Source organism: Lonchura striata, chromosome 9 (assembly GCF_046129695.1).
Source record: "Lonchura striata isolate bLonStr1 chromosome 9, bLonStr1.mat, whole genome shotgun sequence".
Lineage (NCBI taxonomy): Eukaryota > Metazoa > Chordata > Aves > Passeriformes > Estrildidae > Lonchura > Lonchura striata.
The window spans coordinates 27,829,042-27,855,782 of record NC_134611.1 but is presented as its reverse complement, the minus strand read 5'-3'; the positions used below and the strand labels follow the sequence as shown (position 1 = coordinate 27,855,782).

The 26,741-nt window shown below is 46.5% G+C and overlaps 1 protein-coding gene across 1 annotated transcript; it reads right to left on the bottom strand.

Moving 5' to 3' along the window:
- Positions 1-14,850: 14,850 nt before the first annotated feature.
- TSEN15 (tRNA splicing endonuclease subunit 15) lies at positions 14,851-25,304 on the bottom strand. Its single transcript, XM_021525122.2, has 4 exons — positions 25,142-25,304; positions 24,604-24,685; positions 23,171-23,306; positions 14,851-15,285 (listed from the first exon to the last, which is right to left on the bottom strand). Exons 1-4 carry the CDS (start codon positions 25,295-25,297, stop codon positions 15,081-15,083), a joined length of 579 nt encoding a protein of 192 aa, XP_021380797.2. The 5' UTR covers positions 25,298-25,304; the 3' UTR covers positions 14,851-15,080.
- Between the last annotated feature and the right edge of the window lie 1,437 nt (positions 25,305-26,741).

Genomic DNA, 26,741 nt, shown 5'->3' with positions numbered 1-26,741 from the left:
TCCCACCTGGTTTGGAGCTGGCTCTGGACCCATCAGATGGCAAGTGATGGATATAGATCCTGGTCCTATGCATCTCCAAGCCACTCCAGCTAAGCCATGTTTCCTTGGCAGCTGAGAAGTGGGATAATAAGATTTCTACTCCAAAGATACGTGCCCAGAGCACCAGGCCTTTAATTATGCAAAGGACTGGAGCCAGCTTCCTCCTGCCTTTTCAGATAAGTGGTTTCACCGAGAGATTACAGCGAGCAGAATTTGGCACCTGGCTCTGCTGGCACAAAGGGGCTTTTGTTCTTCGCCCATGCAGTCTCCTGCCACAGAAATTGGTGCTTATCTCAGGATCCACCCGAGTGGATCCAGTTGCCATCTCAGCAGATTAGTGCCTACAAAAGATCATCAGCCCCAGGCAGACATTTAGCATCTCCCAAAACCTTGGAGCTGAGTGGTGCCGATGCTCATTTGTGCTTTGTCCCATGTGGGAAAAGCTGGCTCGAGCCCCATTCTGCTCCAGTCCCTCTGGCCTGGGAGCTAGAAAGGCAGGGAGCAAGCCCTGCTCCTGCTGAGCTGGGTGCTGCTGGAGGCTGTTTTACTGCAGAACAAACTGGTTCTGCATGTGCCAGTGATACCTGGGCCACAGCAAATCACAGAAACCAGCAGAAATTCAGCAAGTCCATCTAATGCCAGCTTGGCAGCTTTGAAACATCTTTCACTGTCTGATAACTAGACACAAAACCAGCCTTGTTCCCCTCTTTTGCAGTCTCATGGTGGCTGGTTGTAGCAGGCCAGCTGGTCACCGAGACAAAGGGAGAGGCAGGACAGGGCTGCCTCTCGACTGGGGCCACTCCTGCTCTCAAACAGATTCATATCCAGAAATTAGCTGAAATCAGATATGTAAAAAGTGTCTTTTAAGTTCCTACGGATACAATGAATTGTTGCAATAGCATGAAATGTGCAGAGTATGTCTTGGAAGCTTTGGGAGAAGCAAACCCTGGTAGTAGAAACTTGGGTGGAGGCTTTGGAAATTGCCTTGGTGTTGGGTTAATGCTTCTAATTGAAGGGAACACTAAAGATAATACAGACTTCAAGGGGAAGGGGTACCCCAAGGGTAAATCTCGGAGATAATTTGGATACTTTACACAGAGGAAAGACTTCATAGCTGAATATTTACGGTGACTGTAGAGAGTGAGAGTGACATCTGAAAAAACATATAGGCTTTCTTCTCCAAAGAGAAAATTGGATCGAGACAAAAATGACCTAAATAAACATTGGAAGATCATAGGAAAGTATTCCTTGGAGGCAGAGAAAAGGAATATATACATGCAGATAAGTGTTGGGTATTGTTCTGTGGAGAATTACAGTGCATCAAAGGAGCCTGGTATCAGCCCTGGAATAACATCAGAAGAAATGTTGTCTGAGGAGAAGCAGGAGGGCTAAAAGAAATTTATCTGGGCAGAGGAAGGTACAATGGACTCACCAGTTTTAAATAATGAGGTGGGTTCTGGCTTTTTCATGTATTGCTCACTGGGGTCAGGAAAGAACAACTTCTCCCAGCTCAGAGGCTTGTGAGTGATGGAGAGGTGGACAAGTAGAGTTTGTGGTGGGTCCAGAAAATACCAATAACTTATTGAGTCAGTTTATATAATAAATATTATCATTTATGGGCTCAGATTTCTATTATAAGCACAGAATAAGGTAACTACACTTGTATCTGCTCTATCCCCATATTGGAACTGTTCAGCACCCCATTATGTCATAAACCCAGAGTACAATGTAGGAAGGAAAAAAGCATCAAAGCAAATGAGAGATGGACTTCAGGAATACTTCAAGCATGTATTCACCATGGAGCACTGACCTCAGACTGCAACTGAAAAGGATATCATAAGACATCAGTTTGGAAGCAGAATGCACAGTTTATTGCAAAGAAGAAGGAAAAATCCAGGGCAGAATTTGCTCACTTCTCCCCACCTCCATTTTTTCATTGCAGGTAAATCAGATTACAAGAATGTGCAGCTTCTGAAATGACTGTAAACTCAACTAGCAAATTGCTGGGCCTCCTGAGCACCTCCCCATGTGAAAACTAAACACAGCTTCGGGAAAGAGCTGGGTTAAGTGGCTCATCTCCAGTATGCTGTCTGTGTGGATGAACTGACACTACCAGGTACAAAGAACAAACGAGCTGTTGAAAACAGATCTGTGTGCTCTGATCCAGCTGGGTGGCTTCTGCCCTCTGGTTCGTCTAGGTGACAATGGCCATCAGGTGGTGGGTGGCTTGTCATTGTGTGCTGCTCCCATCAGCCAAAGAGGGCTTGGAGTAATCACTGAGCTGTATTTTTAGTGTTAGGTTCCTCCAGTTCTCAAGCCTGAGCCAAACAGCACCACTGCAATCCAGACTTTGGGTGAGTTACTCATTGTAGGGCTGAACTATCCTACCCTGCTGAGACCCAGCATTTCAGCTGAAAAAACCCCACAGTGAGAAAAACCTGCCTTGCATTACATTTGCTTTCCTTGTGGCAATATCCTCCCTTCCAAACTCTGTCCCCATGTTGGTAAGCTGTGATAGCCTTGTCAATCACAGGCTGAGATACAACATCTTCAGGTATTCAGAAAAAACAAATGTTGGTTGATGAGAGGCTTTAGATGGCTCAAAGCCTTTGGGTGGCCCAAAGAAGGTGTTTGGCCTCTTTTTGTGCAATTGTAGGTGCAGCATGGCCAACTCAAGTCACCAACCCAAAGTCTCCCCCTCTTTCTTCAATTCCATGGCTTACACTGGCATATCTAATATTTAGGAATACCTCTGACTGCAGGGGAAAGCTGTGCCAGCCTAGAAGAATAGGTTTAACCCGAGGTGTTCTTTCAGGAAGCTGCTGCTTGTTGAGCACTGAGAGAGGGAATCCCAAGTTTACCTTCAGCACTAATGAGAGGCTCTCCTGGGTACCCTGTAAATCTGACCAGGACCCACTGACCACGAGTTCAAAGACATATGAGGTTATTCTCAGGCCAAGGAGATGCTGCATTAGAGAGAAACCCCACAAGGACCCCAGAAAGAGTGTTTGTGATTTGAACATCAGTTTTCTCCCTTTTCTCTCTTGGCTCTGTGGGAGCCCCACAGGGTCTGGATCCACCTTGACAGGTCTCACAGCAAAGCCTTTGAAAAGCTTTGCATGAAAGACATGGAAAGAAATTGGAGATTTAGGTGCCTTTCCCAGCCTGAAGGACCAGCCAAGCATGTGCTGATGCATTTCAGGGCTGTATGGTGCTGACACATCACCTGGACATGAAAAAGCTCCTTGCACTAAAGAAAACCCAGTAAATGTCTGCTGTTGGAGTCGCTTCCTGGGGAGGAATTGGAAAATCTGCCAGCACAGAGAGCTGGGAAGGTGCCCACTGCTTCAGTGGGGAAATTATCCCAGTCCCTCTGGATCTCATATCCATGGTCCCGGCACCACCATCACAAGTTATGGTCTTTCCAGGGGACACTGCTGCCAGTACATGGTTTTTAAGGTGTCCAAGGAATAACCCTGTACAACCTAAAATTCTTTGTCCACCAAGAAGGGAACTCCCAGAACTTTTTGTATGGATGCTCCCACTCTAGATTTATTCGCTGTTCTTTTCCTGCCAACTTGCCATGCTTCTTACATACTATCTATCATGTTATTTATATACTATATTTATGCATCTACCTCTGTACAATCCCATACAGGCAGACAGCAATGCAGCGTGACCCAAACTCAAGCCCTAAAGTGCCCAGGCTGGAGCAGGGATAGGAGCAGGGAGGGTGCCAAGGAAAAAGAAAATTGATCCAGAGTGATTGCAATGGGGAGATGAAGGCACAGAGGGGGAAAGCCTTGCAGGCACAGCAAGGGAAGGAGGAATGGCTGTGGGATGTGCTCTAGGGAAAGGGAGTGGGCTGTGCATCAGATCCCCCTGGCAGAGCTGTAGGCAATGCCTGGACCAGCTCCAGCACTGGCACAGGTGCAGTCACACAGAAGAAACACATCTCCTGCCCCCTGGGGCTCAGCCTCTTTCCTGGGAAATGAGGATTTACAAAAATAGGAAGCTGGAAATGCTACTACACAGCAGCTAAACATAGCCTGACCAACTGAGGAGCTGCAGCCCTCACTCCAAAACCAAAGGTAGGGAAAGAGAACTCACTCCCTGCCAGGATGAGGAGGGATGGAGGGAGCTGCTGGCCATGGCAGAGGCTGCCCTGGGGTGCCTGTTCAGTGCCCACCACCCTCTAGTGCTGTTCCTGATAGCCAGGCTGACTCTCCCCTGGCACAACTCCAGCCCTGCCCTGGGCCCTCTCACTGGTCACAGGGAGCAGAGATCGGAGCTGCAGAACACACAACTGAGCTGCTCTTCTAAGGGCTGCTAATTTTGCCATCCTTGGAAGTGTTCAACCTGTTCCCCCCACGAAAAATCCATTGGTTATAGTTGTATGTTTGCCAAATGCTGATTCCCCTAAGGCAAAGAAGCAGAAGGTGGACATGGTGTTACCACCACAAAGATGCTGGCAGTGGGGCTGGGGCTCAGTACATGAGATCAGCTGGTCTCTGTTTTGCTTTTTAACAGCCAAGAACCAACTTGGAAAAGTTGGTCAGGATCCAGCACGGAGGTAAGCAAATCACTAACATCACAACACAAGGGAAATTGCAAATTTACTTAGGGAAGGGGAAAAACAACAAGAGACTCAAACTGAACTTCAGCACCAGCACTAATAATAAACCACAGCAATTAATCGCGGACCTGTTCGGGAAGGGGCCAGCAGTGAGGACAAAATGAAACAAAAGTGACATTGTTTGGTGAATAGAAAGGCTGAAGCATCCTGATAATAGCCCAAGTATGGGAAGTTACCTAAAAATAAACAAAGCCCCAAAGCTCTGAGCATTTCAGCACCATCTGGAGACTCTGGACAAAGAGGAGTTACTGTGGGATGTGTTGAAGAGCAGGGTTTATGTGTCTCGATGTGTATCACAACAGTGCACACCACCAATACAGGGGAGCCCAGGGCTCAGAACACAAATCCAACTGGCCCTGTATGAAGTTACAGTGGAAGATGTCCCTGCTCATGGCAGAGGATTGGGCTGGGTGACCTTTAAAGGTCCCTTCCCACCCAAATCATTCTGTGATCCTGTGATTCTAAAACTGCACACCAATCCCCGAACAGCCACTCTTCTGGGAAGGGCACAGTAAACCCAACAGAAGTTCCATAAGATTTGAATATATTGGAAGAAAAGCAAACCAAGGAAAAAAAAAAAATAGGTGTTTTTGTCAGTTTGCTGGGCAGAGGGGCCAAGTGCTGAGAGAGGCAACATTCTGTCAGAGCCCAATTCTCCATCCCAGGAGCACCAAGTGTCAGGAGCTGTGCTGAGCCCTGGCCAGGAGACCAGGACTGGCAGCTGTCTTGACATTGCTTAATGTACAGCGTTTATATATCTGAGATGAAATTAAAACAAATAAGGAGGTGCAGTGTCACAGCACATGCCACAGTTGAGATGACCACAATACAGAGTATCACCATACAATGGCAGAAAGCTGCAGCCCATGCACAGCAACACCTTACCACATCAGAAGGCTTCAGGTGTCTACCCCTGCAGAATAACATCCTGTCACCTCAGAAGGCTGCAGGCATCCACCCTTCTTGTTCTTTAGCCCAACCTTTTATCCCCTCATGTTGATGCATTGCACCTGTGTGCCTCTGTTCCCTTTGGGATTGCCCAGGGCACCTGGGCACTCCGTGGCTCATTGCCTTCAATGTCACTCACCTGTCCTGCACAGCTGTAGCTCATTAGGGATGAGGCTCCACAGCCCCACTACCACAAACTCTGCACCTACAGTGCAGGGCTTTGCCGTTGTGATGAGTTTATTTCCAGGTGGGCTTGAGGACCCTCAGGACCATGCTGCATCCCTGATGAAGTCCCTCCTCTTTACATCCCAGTTTATCCTCTGAAAGTGAAGCTTTCTTCAAGGTGTGAGGACTTCATGGTTTAGTTATTGCTTCCACAGCAGGTTGAGCCAGTGAAGGGCAGTAGAACTGCTAGGCATGGACAATTAAATTAAATCAAATTAAAAAATTAAGCTTTCTTTATCTGAAACTGAACACTGGAAATTATTAGACACAGTCTTAATCTCAGTTCCTCAGATCTCTGTCTACAAAAGGAAGCAACATCACTCTTAATTTCCTCATCTAATTACACAGGATTACAGAGCTGGCAGCTCACTAATATTTATGCTTTGTTTAAGATTCTGGTGAAACACCCCAAAGGCAGGACTTCTGTATTCAGTGTCATGTCCAGACACCCTTTGATTAATAACTTATAAAGTAACGTGCTAATGAGAAGGAGCAAAAAGACTTTTGAGTGACTCTACATTTACCAAATGGAAAAATAAGTATTGAAACCTATAACAAAGGACTTTTCAACACTTATCCACAGGAAGATCAAGTCCAGGATGACAAGACCAGGTTCAGGCTGCACAAGCAGCCTGAATTCTGGGATCTCATCGTGCCAGGCTTCGCAACCCTGAAACTCCCCATAAGAGACCCAAATTCCCTCTTGTACTGTGGTACCAAGCCCAAGCAGGACCTTGCTTGAGGAGACTTCCCTGCTCTTTACAATCACCACAGCTGTATCAGGGGAGGTTTAGACTGGATATTAGGAAAAATTCCTTCATCTGAATGGTTGTCCAGCCTGGCACAGCTGCCCAGGGCAGGGTTGGAGTCCCCATCCCTGGAGAGATCTAAAAACCCTGTATATGTGGCACTTGGGGATGTGGGTGCCAGCGCTGGGGGATGGTTGATTTCAGTGACCTTACAGGGATTTTTCAACATAAATGCTTCCATGGTTCTGTTATGGGAAGTCTGTGTTTCTGGCAGGACTCCAAGGATGAAAACCAGCACTTCAAAGCTGCTCGGTTGCTCAGGCCATACCAAACCCTCCCTGGGTGCTGCAGGTGGAAAGGGGCAGCAACAGAGGTTGCTCCACTCTGCTTTTCTGCTGGATTTGTTCCATTTCAGGTCTCCTCAGACTTTTTCCTAGAATCACAGCATCCCAGAATGGTTTGGGTTGGAAGGAACCTTAAAGCTTATCTCATTCCACCCCTGGCATGGGCAGGGACACCTTCCACTACCCAATTTGCTCCAAGCCCCATCCAGCCTGGCCTTGGACACTTCCAGGGATCCAGGGGCAGCCACAGCTTCTCTGGGCACCCCGTGCCAGGGCCTGCCCACCCTCACAGGGAAACAGTTCTCCCTAACATATCAACTAAATCTGCTCTCCTTCAGTTTTTCAGTTTAAAGCCCAAACTGCCCTACATTACCATCAGGATTTTCCTTTCATACTTCTAAAAAGCCGTGATTTTGTTAACTTTTTCTTTGACATGTGCCTGCAAAATTCATGTCCCTGAAGTATCCTAGAGATATTCTGCATAGCACAACACCCTTCCTCCATCCCAGCTCTCCCTTCTATAAATCCACTAGAACAAAATGATTCAACCAAGTAACAAATGTTGGAGAGGCCAGTCCCTGCAAGCTCACAACAAAAAAGCTTGGCTAATTATTCTCTTCCTTTCCTCACACAAGCTTTTTGTGAGGCTCCAGCAATTAAAGATGCTGCTGGGGAACAAGACAGATGGGAATTACTCTGACTTGGGGAAACTACCACCCAGAGGTTTTTGATTTTTTTTTGTGTGCTGCTATGTAAATTTCCTTTGCTCTGCTAAAACTCTTCTAACCAAATGCATTACTTTGACAACACATTTCAATAGGTGGATTTCAAAAGACACACTTTAAAACTGTTTCAAACCAGCTCTGATCCCAGCCTGTATTTCTCATGGTAATCTTGAAACCAAATTCCTGGATGCAAATACTCTACTGACCATTTTTCTCAAACCTTTGCCATTCACATAGAGCTTCCACAGGAAATACAAGACAAGAGGGGAAATCACTCACCTGATTATTCATCAAAGCCAGACATTCCCCTTCCCAGGAGGACCACCCCATAATCCCAACACAGCTCCACACTGTGGGAGGCAGCCTGTGGTGGTTCTCCCTCACTCCCAGCGAGGTGGAAAGGGTCTGTGTGTGTGCAACCCTCTGATGGCTGGGGGACCAGCTGAGCCTTGGCCAAACTGGTGCTCCTCACTGTGCTGCTGTCCCACAGCTGCGCCTCCACTTCTGTGAAAAGTGACTTTGAACAGTGTGACATTCACATTCTCTGGACAGAGAGACATAATTCTGTCTCTCAGGAGAAGCACAGGAAGAAGAAGAGAAAACAATCTTTGTCTCTGCTCCTTTGTTTCCCCATATGGAATGTGGCATGGAGATTGTTTACCTGCAGTGATTGCTGGGTTGGATTCTGGTGAAGGTTGTTTGGGGTCAGTGACCAATGGATCCAGCTGTGTTGGACTCTCAGCAGAGAGTCACGAGTTTGAGTTAGTTAGGTAACTAAGTAAGAAAGAAAGAAATAAGTAGGTAGAATAGTATAGTATCTCTTTAAATAGTATATTAATGTAATATAGTATAGTTTTAATAAAGCTATCCTTCAGCCCTCTGATCTGGAGCCAGACATCGTCATTTCTTCCCACATCTGGGGTTCACATTTTTTTACTATAGACCAGGTGGGGAACAAACCTTTGAGCATGAGCAGATGCCTGTGTAAAGTCTGGCCATGCTCTCTGACCCCACAGAGGGCACCCACCCCTGCACACCTCTCTTCTGGAGGGACCCGCCGTGGCCCAGCCTGGCTGATGGACCCTGGTTGCCCAAGGCTGGCAGGTGCCTTCTTCACTGCTGGGCCCACTGGGCTGCACAGCTCTGCTGGGAATGTTTTGCCTGAGACGTCCTGAAGTTGTCTTCTCACAGCCTTGTTATGTGGTGGCCCTTTGCTGAGCATGGCCAATATGTTCAAAGCCTGGTTTCCATTTGTCCTAATCTGGAACACAAAGTTTACAACACAGAAGTTCCATATTTTTCCATATTTTTTGCTGCCTTGTCACTTCATCAACTTTGTGCTTAGGTTTAGTCCAACACTATCAATTAGAACACAAACCATACCAGACCCATGACCAAGCTCCTTCCACTCAAATGGTTTCCTTGGTATCTATGACTCATTATTTCTCTTCTAAGCATTTCCTTATCTATTACACTCTCTCACATCTAAACCCATTTTGCCCATAATTAGAACCACTCTGTTTGGATAATTTTGATTTACCATTACCTTGGTCAGGGCACCAGCTCAGCCCATCACTTCCTAGGGATGATTTTAAATGCCTCACTACAAGCAACTCTCCTCTCAGGAAAATAAGCAATGTATTTTAAATGCTGGACTCCAAGTGATTTATTACTCTTCTTCTATTTTCAATTTTGATTTTTTTCAGTAAATCAGATTTTCCTGGGAGAATGACCAATTTCTTTTTTCACTCTACAATTTCCTGCAGAATGCAACATTTTTAAGCACAGCGAGTATTTCTCATCTCTCTCAGCCACTTCTTTTATACAATATTGTATTATTTATGTCATCTTATGTTCTTTTATAGTGAATATGATCTTTTATGGCTAGTCTCAAGCTGCAGTTTTCCCTCCGGATACTTACTCTAGGCTTTCAAAACATGCATAGCTAAACCTAAGAGCACTGCAAAGCTCTGGGCAGGAGGTGGGTGGGTAGCTGGCATTACTGTTGTGCTGGGGTCAACTCCTAACACAGAGGATATAATTTTATACCATATGAGGAGGAATTAAATAGGAACAGGCAAGCAGTGGGGTAGGTCTTGAGAAGCCTGATAAGCTGGCTGTTCAGTTGGAGGCTACTGCAGTGTCTAAGACATGCAAGCATTCAGAGAAATGCTGGCTGGCTAAAAGACTCTTTTGTGGTGTTTTGCTGTAACTTTTGGTGAAGCTGCCCTTGCTTCACACCCTGCCTCAAGCTCTGGGATGAAAAACATCTGCTGCAGAGGATCCAGATGGTCAGGAGGGATTGAAACACCCCAAAATCTTGGGTTTCTGCTAATAGATGGAGAAGTGGGCAACAATTGGTGTATGCATACCCCTGTATGATCTGCATTCCTGCAGCCTCCGCAGAAGCTGCTGCTTCACGGAATCCTGGAATTGTTTGGCCTGAAAGGCTCATCCAGGGCTATCCCCTCCCACAGGCAGGGACACCTTCCACTAGCCCAGGTTGCTCCAAGCTCTGTCCAGCCTGGCCTTGGACACTGCCAGGGATCCAGGGGCAGCCACAGCTTCTCTGGGCACCCTCACAGGGAAAAATTCCTTCCCAATATCCCATCTAATCCTGCCCTCTGTCAACTTAAAGCCATTCCCCTTGTCCTGTCATGACATTCCCTTGTCCAAAGTCCCTCTCCAGGAAGGTTTATGTAATACCATTTCCTTCAGGTAGGAAGAATTGCCATGGCAGGTGTTTCTGCTGACAGGGCTTTCCCCCCCACCGCTCTTTTTGTTTAGAAGCAGGCGTGGTGTGTAAGGGCAGTTCTGCAAAGCTCCAGCATTCCCAGAGGAGGAAGACTCTGGCTTGGCAGTCTCCAAGCGCCCTCTGGTGCAGACACAACCTGACTTTTAGTTTTAGGAACTAAAAGCAGTTCCAGCTGGCTCTGCCGGCAGATTTATCCAGTGAAGATCCATGGCAGATGTTAATGGGGCCATTTGGGATTATGGAAAGGAGGGTGACAGCCTCCCTGCCCTTTGCAGGCAGCGCTCTCCAGGAGAGAGGGGCTTTTGATCTCTGCTCCCTGTGACAGGGACAGGAGCCAGGGAGTGGCAGGAGCTGTGCCAGGGCAGGGCCAGGCTGGAGCTCAGGGAAAGGCTCTTCCCCAGAGGGTGCTGGCACTGCCCAGGCTCCCCAGGGAATGGGCTCGGCCCCAAGGCTGCCAGAGCTCCAGGAGGGTTTGGACACCGATCCCAGGGATGCACAGGGTGGGGTTGTTGGGGTGTCTGGGCAGGGACAGGGGCTGAACTGGATGATCCTGAGGGTCCCTTCCAGCTCAGGATATTCTGTGAATCTGTGTTGGCTGGACATTGGCACAGGGCTCACAAGACTTTGCTTCAGAATTTACCCGAGTTTTTACTGGTAAATGGCATTGGTCTGGTGGATTGGAGCAGAGAAAGGCATAGATGGCTCTTAATAGATCATCCAGGCACCCCAGCAAAAGACAGCAAACTTGGAAATACAGAGGTATTTCCAGATAGCCTGGAAAGATAAATTTGAGGGTAACTAAGAGTATGAAATGTGGGTCAAGAGGGCAGTGAACAATAGTAAGAAATTTGCTGAGATGACTACAGCAGTGAGAAATAGGGGAAATAAAAAAGCAATGAAAAAGATGAGCAGAGCCATTCTAGTTTGGCACTGAGAGCTTGATGGCCAGGTGAGATACATGAGGAGAAGCATGTAGCCAGGTTGGGGTGCAAAGAATGGCTAAGGAGGCATCAGGCAATGAATTCTGTCAGGTGCTACAAACACAACACCCAGCATGGAGCTGAGCAGGAGTCAGAGCATCATTAATTGAGTGAAGTCTCAGTGGGGGCATCTGAGAAATGAGGGAATTAAAGGGAAAAGCTATCAGCTCCCTGGATACTCTGAAATAGGAGCTGCAGCTATTTTTAGAAGCATGAAATATCCTGAGTGGGAAGGGAGTCACAAGGATCAGTCATCCAGTCCAACTCCTGGCTCAGGACACCCCAACAGTCCCACCCTGTGCATCCCTGGGAACATTGTCCAAACTCTCCTGGAGCTTTGGCAGCCTTGGGGCTGTGCCCATTCCCTGGGGAGCCTGGGCAGTGCCAGCACCCTCTGGGGAAGAACCTCTTCCTGATCTCCAACCTTCCCTCAGGTCCTGGCCCTAGAGGATTAGAGAAGGTTAAAAAGTAGTCCATTTACACAGAACAGTGTTTGCAGGCTAGTTGACAGCATTTAGATTCTACTAAAATATTCTGAAAACTACTTGCACAAGCTATTAAACATCTGATTTCCATAGCTCTGCAACACTAGTAGGCCAATTAATAAATTCATATGGATTCTTTATTAGGAAAAAAATAAACAAAAAAGCTTTTGCTGACAGAAAAGAGGAAGATTCAGATGGCTTAGCTTTAGCAGTAGCAGTGTTATTATCTAACTGCTGTGTCCCAGCAGGAGATCCTGTCTAAAATTGTGCCAAGATCAAGGATGGGTTACAAGAGTCCACATCTTCCTTCCAGTGATTTCTGAGAAACTGAAGTGTATTGTAGAGATGCTGAGGGGCACTTCGTAGAGGGGGATTGTGCTTAAGATGTGGAAGCAACACCCCTTTACCTGACCTCTGCCTCGCTGCCATACCAGCATGCCCTGGAAGCAGAGATGCATGCTGAGCCAGATTCCTGCACTGGCCCAGAGCACACATAGCCACAAGGCCTGGGAGACTCCCAGGGGAGCAGCTGCTGCCCAAACAGCCCCTGATGCTCAGGGTGGGCTCACAAAGGGCTGTGGGAGCTCTTGGCCACTGCTGACCAGCACAGCTCCTCCTCATGGACGTGACAAGGCTCTCCTGCCTCTCCACCAGCATTTATTTGCACAAAATGTTCTGTGTGCGCTGCAAACAGTGCGGCTGCATCCGGGAGAGGTGGGTGATGGTGCCAGCAGTGCCTCAAGGAGACACGGGCTGCATAAGCAAGGGCTCCCTTATGTAAGAGTCTCACTGCCAAAGCCAGGCCAAAACAGCCCTTTGCTTTTCTGTCATTCTTGACTCGGTGGGGAAGCGTCAATGCAAACATCCCTCCGCAGAGAGGAAAGGCTTGGAACAATAATCTACTGCAAAATGATCCTCTCCAGATCTTCAAACACCTTCTGTTGGTCAGGGGCATTCAGTGAAACGTATCAAGCTGCACTTGGAAATAAAACCTGAAAAAACTCCAGAAGACAGCAGTATGGAGCCTGCAAAATCTTCTGGGCTGAAGTAAGTGCTGGATTGGCAGCAGTGTCATGGCTCTCACACTTCCATGGATGTCTCACAAACACTTAAAGCAGAGTTATGCTCAAACACTTTGAGCACAGGACCAAGATGCTGTGGATTCAGGAATGTTAATGAGCTACTGCTCTGAACTGATATACTTCTACAGGAAGTCTCTTCCCATCTTTATTCAATGCCTGGAAGACCAGAGGCTTCAGTCTGTGTGTTGTTGATTTGACAGAGAGAAATACTTCAGTGGAATGTAAAGGAGCAGCACAGCTGGCTCCAAGGTTATTTAAGATCCCTGTGTTTATACTGTAATACCTATGGGACAAACAGTGCTGTGATATTATTAGTTCTTCTCTGGTTTTTTTCCCCTCAGAAATAAAGCCACCATAATCTAAGGAGGCTGGAAAAAAGCCTATATAATCATTTCTCAGTGGGACACAAGAAGAAACAGAAATCAAAGCCTTCAGACGCAGTTTCTCCAATCTGACCCATGAAGCTGGATCAGCAATTTTCAGTGTATAGAAAAGGAGGCTCAAGTTATGAGGCTTTTCTTTCTGTGAACAGAAATGATAAAATGAAGTTTAGGTAAAGCCAAGCATCAGTCATGCAGCAAACTGCAAACTGGCAGTATTTCCCAGAAACTGAAGCAAATGCAAAGGAATTTGCTTTTAGGGTTAAGCATGTGTCTCTTAAATACCAGATCTGCCACATCTGTTACAGCCTCCTTCACACAAACCAGCTCTTTTCCTGCAGGGCTGAAGTACTTCCCAGCTTGTAACAAGGACAAGCCTAGCACGCAGCCTAGCCAGGTGTAACACCTGCTCCATGGAATAAGCCATGGATCCCAGGAAATACCAACATAAAGGTCATGCAGCATGGCACGAGTCAGCACACAGGGCGCCCTTCAAGGCAGGACAGCATCACACCAAAGGAAAACAATGGTTTCCTCCACGAGGGGAACAATGCTGAGAAAGGCAAAAACTCTTTTTCTCCATGACTGAAACCCACAGATGGGTGAGTCTGCCCTGGCTGTATTGGGATAAAAGTGTCCTGCAGAGCTGTGTGACAGTGACACACCTCCTCCAAGGGTGTGCAGGACTCCCTGCAGGATCATTCTGCCACCCAGCACATCTGGCCAAACTAGCATCAAGCTCCACAGCAACAGAAACACCCACTCTAGTCCCAAAGATAGTAATGCTTAAATTGTCTTTCACTTCCAGCTTGGTTTTTCGGATCCTCTCCCATTCTTCTACTCTTGTACTTCACCTTCTGAATATTTGATCCTTGGCCATACAGCTGTCACACAGCCAATCCTGTGCTCAAGAAGCTGCTCTGGGATGTTATTTGAATGCCAGGGAACTCTTAAGTTTAACCTGGAGAAGATCTTCATGCAAAAGACGTGGAAAATTCCTGCAGAAGTAACTAAAAGTCAGATTTTTTTGTCTTAACTCCAAGCTAAGCACCTCCTGGGCAATCACTTCCATTATGCAGAAGCTGTGTCCAAAGACAAAATAAATCCTAGGAATGCCAATGGTTTTAGAATCCTAGTTGGTGCCTGAAGCAGGTAACTGGTGTGCTCTTACAGATCCCATAAATGGTGACATACTTTGATGGTTTAGTTGCCTCTGGTGCTGCTATAATCAGTTTTCCTCTGTAGGGGAAAAATTAAAATAAGGTATTTCTTGGAAGAGCCTTTTCTCCAAAAGCAGAAGGAAAAAAGCAAAGTTCAGAAATGTAACCTGGGGGGCAGCATGAGTGCTTCTGACAGGGCTAAGACAAAGACACTCTGTAAACTACAAAGCCCTTCAGTCCTGCCACAAGCCCTTCAGACTTACCTGTAACCAATATTTACAGTATGGGTAAGGATGTGTTTATTCTGTTATGTGCCTGACCAGATAGAGAGGAAACACAGGCTTTGCAAACACTTCCCAAGAATATTTATTAGCCAGGACTAATCTGTGTCAAAGCATACCTCAAATGGCATTTCATCACAGTGCAGCTGCACAAGCCTCTGCTCTCCCTGAACACATCCTTGGTATGCCAAGGCAGACGTCAGCACACCACTTACCCACACACATCAGTTCCTGCATTTGTTTGGGTTTGAGCACAGGAGTTCAAGCAACGTTTTGTTTTCTCTGCCCCAATTATTTGAGAAGTTTCTTTCTTTTCTTCCTCCACTGTTTATTATCCACATCTTCGGTATCATCAGGAGGATCTGACATTACAAAGCCATCAGTCATTTTATAGTAGACTATTGTGGAGTCTGTCTCAACTATGGCCAAGGTAACTGACAGCAGGGTGTCGGGATCCTCTGGAGGGAGAGAGGCTTTCTTCAGTATTTCCCTTAACCTAGGAGAGAAAAAAATCACTTAGGAGTTCACAATGACCTAGGATGGCACAAAGCTAGAATAGCACCATTTTTGTTCAGCCTGTTTTCACTCTGCACACTTGTCTTCACTAAAGTGAGCATAATATCTGTTCTAATAAAAATCCAAAGTTGTGTAATCAAGCAACAAAAGAAAATAACAGAATCAGTTACACACATCTCTGCTGGAAATGGCTCAACACATGCTTTTAAGCTTTGTTTAGGTGTACTCGTGTGCACGTGCTTCAGCCATCCCTCATCCACCACAATCCCAGTACAGCAATCTCTACTGGCCCTATTTTCAGCAGACTTATAAGAAATCTAATTAAGTAGCACCTGGTGATCAGTTGGAGAACTGAATAATTAAGACTTGTTTCATTTGCAGAGGTAAGTCTTCCAGTCCTTGTGCCACAGGTCTCTGCCAGACTGTGGAAGGCCCAGGAGCCCAAGCCAGGTTTCTCTACCTCCCTGTCTAGACTAGAAGCCACAAGACTAATGCTCTTCTTCAGAACAGTCAGCCCAAATAATGTCCTCCTTAAAAGCTCAAGACAAAGTTATGCAATTTTTCCTGTTTAGCTTATTTTAAGAGTAACATGCCAGTTACTTTATGGTTCAGAGCTCAGGACAACACTGATCCCTGGAGTTCCTGGATTCCTGGTCTGACTGGGGAGCAAGTTCTGAAGGAGTGTGGTGACCAGAGATGAACCCTTTCCCCACACATCAGGTGCAAAAGGGCTCCTCTGAGATTGCTGGGACAGGTTACATTCCAGGGGGAGTTCAGCTGTGCACCAGGATAAACCAGTCCTGGCTTCCTGCACCCTGCAGAGCACAGGCAGCTCTGAGGCCAGGCACTGCAGATGGAAACAGAGCTGTCTCTAAAGGCAGCAGCTTTCAGACTTCAATCACCATCTTTCCTCAGAACTCCTTTGATCCTCTAATAAAAGCCAAATGGAATGTGGCAGAGAATGAGCAGCAGCCTGGAAAGCCTCGCTGTTAAGCCCATGACCTTCTTAAGGATCCATCTGTGTTCTGAGCTGTGCATAATCTAGCCTGGTAAATTCAGGAGGGCCTCTCCTCCTGCCTGCACCACTGGCCCAGGCACACAGCAAGGCAACACAACCCATTTACTTCATGCAACAGAGAGAGACGGCTGGGAAAAGCACTATGCTAGCCCTCCCACATCAGCACATTTCCTAACAACACAACAAAAAGAGTGAGAGAGACTGTGCTGGCCACTGGCAAAGGAAAGACACTGCAAGAGACTCCTTCAGGTAATGGGGCATCTGCTCCTGTGCTCACTGGCACCTCAGCAGGCTCTGGATGCAGGTTGAATTGGCAGGTAACTTACTCTGTGCTCAGAACCTCTGGCTCCTGCCACTTCCAGCCCCTGTGCAGAGGAACCCCCAGCACCAAAAAGTCCTGCCAAAGCCCTGGCAGGGGACAAGAGCCTGGGGAAAGATTACAGATCTCCTTCTGATACATGCAAAGAGTAAAAATGCAATTGCCACACGCAGAATCATGAAATAATTTGGTTTGGAGGGAACCTCAAAGCTCCATCCATGGGCAGGGTCATTTCCATTATCCCAGTTTGCACCAAGCCCCATCCAACCTGGCCTTGGACACTTCCAGGGATGGGGCAGCCACAGCTTCACTGGGCAGCTGTGCCAGGGCCTGCCCACACTCAGCAGCCAAATGTCTGGAGAAAGCTCCAAGCTGGCAGACTGCTGGCAGAGACCCTGTGAGGAAAGAATGAGCCATGAAGCAGGGGACATTGATCTCTTTCTCCTGAATGAAATATAGAATTAATGATAAAATGCCAAATTAAAGGGCACAGCTACCCAGGAGAGATATTTTGGGAGCCGAAGAAACCAAACTTGTGTTGAGTGTGGATGATGTATCTGAGAGCAGACTCAGGCAGAGGCCTGGATTCACCTGTCAACCAGGGAAGAAGCTCCTTCCTGTTTTCTTTAATACCTGTCACTGGTTTTCCTCATAGTCTATTAGGAGGAGGGATGGAACAGTGAGGCCTTACATCTACATTTCTGATACTCACGATTTCTTATACTGCCAAGCACAAACACCTGAGACTTTATTTCCCCCTATTCAGCAACTAGGACTTTGAAGATGCCCCATGATCCCAAAAGCAGCCAGGTCCTGACAACAGATTAATGACATTTCTTCTTCCTTTTCAGGAGACAAGAGTTCCAGGATTTATGTAAGGACCACCAAGACATGCCATTGCATCAGGATGATCTGCTAACTCTGCTGTCCAAAGATGAAGAATGACAACTGCAAATGCACCCTTTTCCCCTTCCCTCCTCCCTCCACACAGGCAGCCCCAAGACAAGGGCTCTCATTCATGCATACCACAGTAGCCACAGTGCACTGCAGCACATCTGCAAAGCAGTGAGAGGCTATCATTTAAAGGGATAAGCTTTGGAATTCAGGAAGTCTGTGTCAGACGTCATCCCTTGCTCTCCTCCCCTGAAGGCATCCCCAGCAGCCTCTGTGTCCAGCCTGATCACAACGTTCCTCTGCACCAGGAGCAATTGAGCAAAAGAGCCATGGAACCTCTGATTTTACTGTGCTTGCTGCCTGCCACAAGCAGGAAGATGAAATACTGCAGGAAAGGTACAGCTTTTTTAATATTTTTAATGCATCTAATGCTGCCTATGGAAAAATAAAGAAAGCATGAAGCCTTGTTGGTCTTCTGAAACTCAAAGAATGCACACTGGACATCCTAAATCAGGCAAGAACCCTTTATTTCAAGGCTGCCCATCTCACAAGCAGCTGCAGTCAATGATAGAAATAAAGTCCTAGGCAAGAAGCCCATGTGCTAACACTACCCAACAGAGCCAGCTCATTTAAATTACCCAGTTAATGGCTACCAATAAGTGACCAGTACAATCTGCTACACCATACAGGTGATGACAACTATAAAGATGAATTTGCTTACATAAAAGTGGATTTAATGTTTCTGAAAGTGTCAAACATCAGTGGAACACAGGAATTCAGTGCATCCAGCAGTCTGGCAGATACCAACAGCCTTGACCACCAACATTCCCCAGCACCCTGTAGATAACCAGGAAGCCTTTTCTGAGCCCTTTTTCTAATGTAAAGTGTATTAGAAATGCATCCTTTCCCCATCTTAATTTTGCACTACGTAGGCCCGCAACACCCATCAGAAATCTGTGCTGTGTTTCCCAGTATCTGCTCCTAACAAAATAACACTGCCCTTTCCTCTGGGAGGAAGAACCAGGTGTACACCTGGTGACCCTGAGGTTTCAACTGACTCTGCAAGAAACAACCAAGGGCAGAATCATAAAGAATTCAAGCAGCAAGTTCTGTGATGAACAAAAGAGCATTTCAGAGACACATCCCATGCAATGCCTCTAAGAAGCAGCATCCCTCTGCAAGCTCAGAGCAGTTTTATGGAGGTTGCATAGAGCTCCATTGAGCTGAAATGGAACTACTGCCTTCCATCCCATAAAAGCCAAAGGCTTTCAATCTGCCCTTTATACTTGGATGAATAATTCCTTGCAGGCTTGGCCAGCCTGAGCAGCTCCCTCCCCTGCTGGCCAGGCAGGGCTGCAGAGTGCACACAAGTTGTTCTCTGTGCCACTGCAGAGATCATTACCCCAGGCACTGGAGCGTGCCATTGTCCCAGCCTGGGCCAGCACCAGGAACCTCCCAGAGAGCACAATTCCATGGATTTAGCCAGCACTGGTGTGCAAACTTTAGCACATCAGGAATGCTGCTCCAGACCCTGCTGCAGGGCAGGCAGCAGCATTAACCCAGTGCCTTGAAATATGTGGGAAGGAGCACAAGGGACTGAGAGAAGGTGTAAATGCACACCGCTGTTCCTTGGGATTTGTTCCCAAAACACACAAACAGGGAATGCTAGAAGAAATTCAGTTTTTGTAATGGAAAGGAAAAAAATGCAAATAAAACAGCACATGCCACACTGGTCAGGAGAAGGAATTGAAGCCCCGAGGAATATAAAGATCTTTTCCCATGGAAGTTCAAGGAGAAAACAAGAGAAACCACACAAATGGGAGGAATCAAAGTTCAGTAGGACACATTTACTACTGGATGTTCAACCACAGTACTGCATAACCCACTCTGCTGTGGGAGCTGCAGTCTTATTTAAAATATTAAATTTAAATAAAAATTAAAAAAAAAAATTAAAAATAAATTTAAATTTAAATAAAAATACTAATAAAGAGCATACTTTTAGGAGCCACCAATTATATTTTCAATGTGTGACTTACTGCATGAGTAAATTATGCTTTTAGCAAGAGAATTACTGACAAAACTGTGAAGAAGATGCAAGATGCATGTCACACTTCCAGTGCTTTAAAATAACAGGATTTTTCAGTTTATAGCAAGATTTATTTCAAAGTCTACAGACTTTGAAGACAGTAAATTCCAGTCCTCATATTTCCTTCTCAGGATGATTATCAGCTTTAAAACAAAACATTTATGTATTGCTTTCTTCTTAAGTAAGTTAGCATTTTAACAGAATAAGCCTTTCCCAACTTCACAGGTCTTCATGACCTAAGGCAACTTCATCCTTCATTTACAACACTTGTACATAAAATACAAACAGAGCAGTGACATGTCATTTTATTTGACAGTTTATCTGCAACATTCTGCTTAGACAGAGTTATTCGTCTAGGACAAACAGTGCCCAATTCTATTAGATCTGGGACCTAACTCCCTGGTCCCTGAAGGCTCAAGGCTTCCAGGCTACCTAAAAATCCAGCTGCCAACGCTGTGAGCTCTCCTGATTTGCTGAGCTTGGTTTCTGCAAGTTATTTCTGCCAGCTGTGAAGCAGCACTCCCAGGATTCACTGCTTCCTCCACAGTGGGGAGCCAGTTGTGGAATGCACTGACAACGAGGTACTTGGCATGCACTGAGGTGTTGTGGTGAGCAGCAAACACACCCCAGCCTGTACACCTGCAAACTCCTTCAGTCCCTGCTGAATTCAGAGGCTCTCCAAGCCTCAGCCAGCTGTGTGTGGGTCACAGCAGGCCAAGACAGACAGGAATTGCATCGTATTCCGCAGGGCTTCGCTCACAGAAGATTCAGCCATCTTCATCTGAAGAACACACAGAGCACAAAGCCACTTCTCAAGACTCTTTGCTCCACAGACAATAATTCTCTAATTTATTGGGTTCCTGTGTAGCCCTACCCCGCCACAGCTGGACAAGCAGCTTCCACCCAGCTCTGCAGAAGTGGACAGTGAGCTTAGGAAGTAGAACAGCTTTTGCCTTCAGCACTTAACTGTCATGCTCAAACTAGACAGGATGAAATCTTGTAATTGGCTAAAAAACATTGAATAGATTTTATTTTTTGTAGGGCACTCATATTTGTCATTTGCCTAGGTGTCCTGCTGGTAATTTCCACAGCAACTTTCCTGTGGCCATTTAAGGACACACTTAGCCAAGTTGGGAACTTCAAGAGACACCAGGGAAGGCAGAGCTTGGCTGACATGGATTTCAAGCAGGGAACCATCACTACATTTCTCTGGAAGACCAAGCCCACAAGAGTGACTAATACTGGCAAAATGTGAGATCTTTTTTAGCACATACGTAGTACTAAAATCCATTTTTTTCCAGTGAACAACTTTCTTTCTTCTACCAATAAGAAAAACACAGAGCAGAAGGAAGATGAAGTCTGATTTCAAGGTGTCACTTCCAAACCCTACTGGCTAAACAAGCAAGTGCTGCCCATAAATGCTGCTGTTACTGGCTTCTTTTGCAGTTAGCACAATTCCAGGCCCAGAATAGAGACAGAACATTTTCATCTTCCCAAATCCCTCCAAGTGCTTATTTTCAACACTAAGTGAGCTACATTCACTTGTACTCATACCTCCTCCCCTGCTTTTAGCAGGTAACACAAAAACACACAGTGCTGCTTTGAACAAAATGCAGATACACCTCCAATATCACAAATACAAGTGTTGTACACAAATACAACCTCCCAGCCTTACAACATCCTGGCTATTGAACACATACAGGCCTCTATGGACACAGCTGGCACTGCAGCCTGGGATCCAGCTCATTTTAGTGACAGCACACTGTGTCATTGCTCTGCAGCAAACTCTGGTTACAAACTGTACTTTTAATCAATGTGATGCATTCACTTTCTGCCTCTCCACACACACATCCTTCCAGTACTAGATTCCAGACATTCTGGTGCCAGGAGCAGAGCAAACAGCATCACCACAGAACAAACAAGTGCAGAGGCTCCCCGTGAAAAGCTCCAATGACACAGAATAAGATAGGACATGCATGCACTGGAATATCTGTCATTAAAAGTCAATCAGAACATACTCCTAATACTTACCCAATGCCAGGAATCCAAGTTTTCAGCCCAGGTGGAAACACACTGTATTAACCAAGCACAACAGCTCAGCTTGTAGGTGGAATTCCTCAAAGATCCCACATGCTCACTGGCTGCCTCCTACTTCCACCTAAAATTTTGTGTGAGCTGAGAGCTGCAGTGTGTCCCTTTCATTCACACACATCTCCTGCTTGCAGACAGGCTGAATGACACTCAGCACTTCACCCTGCAAGGCCTCTCAGCAGCTTTCCTCTTCTGTGGAGTTCACATCAGCAAGCTCCCAGGAGTAATTGACCAATACTTGCAAATATAGTATCTTTTTCAGCACAAACACAGTACTGAACCCCATCAATATCTAGTAAGTAATTTTCTTCCCCCTCATGCAACAAACAGTAAAATTATGATGAAAGTCTGCTAGCAAGATCTGTCACTTCTAAAACCCAAAATGAAAAGCAGAAACATCACTCCTAGAGTGCACACACACATCTAATAAGTGCAATTAATTAGCCACCTACCACTGTGTCAGGCTGCTGCCCACAGAGCAAGAGGAAGCAGCAAAAACAGCAAGATTTGTAAAGCCAGCCCGAGCCAGCTCCTAGCAGGAGTGGGAACAAAGAAACTGAAAAATGTACAACCATGTGATGCCTCTGAAATAGTTCAGGTCTTCAGAGTCATCATGGCAAATACCATCCATAGAAGGCAGCCTTTATCAGAGAGTAAATCAGACCGTGTGTCTGAGGCTGCTCTAGGGGCCAGTTAAAAGAGACTGTAAAACTACTGAAGTGGAAGTGTTCAAGGCTGTAAATATCTGTAATGTAACAAATTCATGGCTGTGCTGTCTTCTGCTCGAAGAATTGCTCTTGCATGTGTGAGGAAATCAAGTCAAAAATCACAGGCACATGAGACTCTAGATGTAAAGTGAGAGGAGTTTCCTGTTCAAAGTAACCAAATTATAGTTTGAAAACAAAAGCAAAGCAAACCATACAAGGCTTATCCACAAATCTGATAATAAAAAAGCTGATTCTTAGGCAGCTCCAAGAGGATTTCTTTCCTCTTAGGTCCTTTCAAGTCCAGCAGCTCAGAAAGCATCGTACATTTCCAGGGGTACAAAATCAGCACAGGAATGTTCAAAACATAAGCTGTGAAGGCCTTGTGTTCTAACCTTGCCTCTCAAACACATACTTTGGTGTCCACTGTTATCTCCTAGCACATATGCAACTCCAGACAACAGGAAGTGTTTATCAGTGGGCATCAGTTTCTGCTTGACCTCCAAGAACCACTTCCAGACAGGCCAAGGCAGAGACTGATGCAAAGCTGAGGTCTCCTTAATGTTCCAAGCTGCCTGTGTGTCTGCAGAACCCAAAATAACTCTGCTTACGGGCTGAGAGGCTGCTTTCCTCTGATATTCCTCTATTTGCTCCTCCTTCCCCTCTTGACCAAGCCATCACCAGCCTGTAAAATGTTGCTGTGCTCCATTTTCTGTCAGTGGGAAGCCGAGACAAGCGCTGAGCACACCTCACCTGTCGTGGCTGATCAGGATGTGTGCAGGCACTGGCACCATCACCTGGAGCCCCTCCTGCTCTCTGGCCCGGGCATGCAAACACACCAGCTGCAGCTCTGCCACGCCCACCGGCTGCACCTCATGCCAGTTCCTCCCTGGAAAGGTCCGTTGGGGATGAGAGGGGCAGAACACAAAACACACGTTTTAATCAGTCAAATAACAAATGCAGTATCTAAGTTAACATCTAAGGTTTTGTTTTCCCTCCCTTTCTTCACAGAAAACTCCATTCATCTGCCAAACTCCCCTCCTGAGAAGCAATCCTGCTAAAGAAACCCAAGGAGCAGGAGCAGCCTGCTGGCTCCAGAGCTGCACTGATGGGTGGTGAAGTGAGCTGTCTGACAAAACTGCTCTGCAAAAGGCAAAAAGAAGATAAAACCACACAGCTTTAGTCATCTGACTCAGCACCCTGATCTGTGAAGCAGCAGGTGCTAAAAGCATGGTTAATGATCATACACAGTTCTCACCTCCTGCTGAAGGGATAAGGATGAAGCTTTTGCTGCTCAACTACAAAAATCTTCTTTTAAAGTCTATTAAGGCACTTCCTTCAGAGTTGTAACAGCAACAGACGCAGTAATTTCTGGACTGTAAAATCCCTCCCATCCCTGACCTTGAGAAACACCAGTCTCCAAGCAAAACTGAAATATTTTTCTTAGGCTGGCTGGCTGCCTACTCACAGCCCCTTTTCAATAAAGCCAACTTGGAAGAAGCCAGGCAGAAGTTTATATATCACATAACCCTGCTCCACTGTGAGCAGACACCAGCAGACTACACTGGATTTCACAGGACCATTTTGGCCAGAAAAGCTTTCCAAGATCATGGAGTCCCACCAGTGACCTGACACTGCCAGATCCTCCACCAAGCCATGGCCCTGAGCACAACACCTACAATTTATTGTATAAATTACTATATTGTTACACAATTACTACAATGGTTATTAGTTACTGCGACCACACTTGCAAATGATCTTTTTTGCTAGAGGAACCACTGCCCTTTCCAGAAAACAGGCCAGCACACAGCAGCCATGTGCTAAATGGTGACTTTAGTGAAACACAGTGATTGAGGAACTTCACTTTAATCTACAAGTGAGGACTATTAAAAGCTCAACCAGTGAATTTGCCACTTCACCTTCCTACATTCCTTTCCTCCCCCTACTCCTCTTTTGCTTTTCTTTCCATGCTGACTGCCTTTTCCCTGACCCTGCACCTGGAAGTGCTGGATGAAAGGGGCCCTCACCTTTGCACAGGCTCCAGGGAGGCAGAGGACAGAAACCTGAAGCACAAAAGGTCTCAAAAGTGGCACCAAGGACTTTGGAAGGAGAGGTCCTGTCCCAGTGCAAACAATGAATTTAACAGCTCCTAAGGGCATTGGGATCCAGTCACTGCCCCCACTTACCTTCCAAGAGGTCCAGGTATACCAAAAAGGCAGCGTAGACTTGAGTGCTGTCAGATACATCGAGTGACATCATTTCTGTGAACTGAGACCCAAAGAGGAATGTTGGTGATAAAAAAAGTAAGCAGAATAAACAAACACAAGAGGAGTCACCACTATTTCTGGAACAGCTCTAGCTTTGTAGAATTTTACCCATGTTGGGTAAATAATTCTACCCATTTCTGCTGCAACACATCAACATAAGATGATGGCCAAATTAAACACCTCCATGTTTTCGGTGTGGTAAAAAATGGAGTCGAAGTTTAAGGTATTTACATTTCCCAGCTGGGATCCCATGGTTTATAACCTCCGCCCCTGCTGGCAGTAGCATTCCCCAAATACTCCACCGGCCGAGCCCCCCTCGACAAACCCAATATAACAGATTATATGGGCATCTCCCCGCAGGGCCCTCCTGGGGAGAGCACCTCGAGAGCCGCGAGGGGAGAATCCTGCAGGGCCGGGCGGGGGAGCGGCACCCCCGAGGGACCCCGCGCCGGCCTACCGTGGGGTGAGCCGTGATCCAATTGCCGCCAGCCGCCCCCGACCAGCTGCCCTGTGCCCCCGGGCCCCTCCCGGCGGCGGAGGAGCCCTGGCCCGGATCGGTGCCCCCCGGGGCCGGGCAAACGCCGCTCCCGCCCGGCCCGGCCGCCGCCGCCATGCTCGCCCGCCCGTGTGCACCGCGGCTTCACTCCGGGCGGCGCCGCGCAGCTGCGCTCCCCGGAAACCGCCGCGCCGCCCCGACCGTTCCGCCTCCGCTCCGTTCCCACCTCCCCGCCCCGCCACCCGCCGCGGCCAAAGGCGCCGCTTTGAACCCTTCAAATTAAACATATGTATATAATATGTGTGTGTATAGACACATATATTCCTTTCAAGGTCCCTTCTCCCAAAAGCTCCAAAGCATTACCAACCTGCAATGTCCAGAGCTTTGCTAGACTGCATAAGGGACATGCCTTCAAGGTATTGCCATTAAAAGCACTTTGGACTGCTTTACTAGAAATATCTCTGACTTTGCCTAATGCCAAGTGTCCCAGCTCTGGCTTATCATCACCATCTGCCTCGGTGACTCTTCTGATAAATTTTAAACAGTGGCTATTCTCTGTGAGAACCCCGGCCTTGCTTTAGGGCCACATGTGGTGGTGAAATTCCTCCTCCAACCCGTGCTTCCAAAGAAAAACTCCGCAGGCTTTAGCTGTTCGGTCTCAAGGCAGTTTATTGCTAGTTATCTAACAGATTATGTTCTTGGACTGCGGCTATTTGATCAGCGGCCTGGGTAGAGGCACACACACACCCTGACATCCTCTCTATCTGCTGTCTTCTTCATCTCTCTCTCCGCCCAGGGTTGCTGCTATCTTTTATAAGATATATTACGTATAACATGTTTACAATTATTCCCCAATACCTACTACCTACGTTACCAAGTGTTTTTCTACTCTAAACCAATCTGTGAGTGCCAACATCACCAAGAACATGGAGGTAAGGAAGAAGAAGGAAGAAGGATGGGTTCAGCCCACTTTCCTCCATCTTAGAACTTCTGACCCCCATGTACAAAGTGAAAACCCCCCTGTACATGTGTTAAAACCCCCCTGTACAGTACTAAAAAAAATTCCCCTCTACTTTGTAACTACTTTTACTATACTATCTAACCCTTTGTGACTGCTTGTTCCACCTCCAAAGTTGGTAATTCATTCCATGGCTCAAACTCAAAATCACAGTTGTTTTTCAGTTGTCTGCCAGGGTCTAGAATGCTTCTGACCAAGGCCTGGAACCTCTAAAAATGTCTGAGAGACATTTTGAGTTCCCACAATTCTCTAATAAAGCATCAGTGAAAATTGGTCCATATGTATGTAACACATCAATTGTACGTGGTTTGCAGGCACAGGAAGTCATATTTGGGCCAATCTAATTCAAGGAATTTTGTGGTAAAAGGAGCAGCCATTCTGGCTGCTTAAAAAGTATGGTGTTAGCCAGCACTTCAGTTCCCTGGGCACAGAATAGATAGCTAGATGGGATAAAAAAATCCAGTCTCCAAGACTTTAATGGAAGAGTTGGCAACAGTGGTTCACTCTACTGCTGGGAAAATAATTGGATGGATTTCAGTTCTT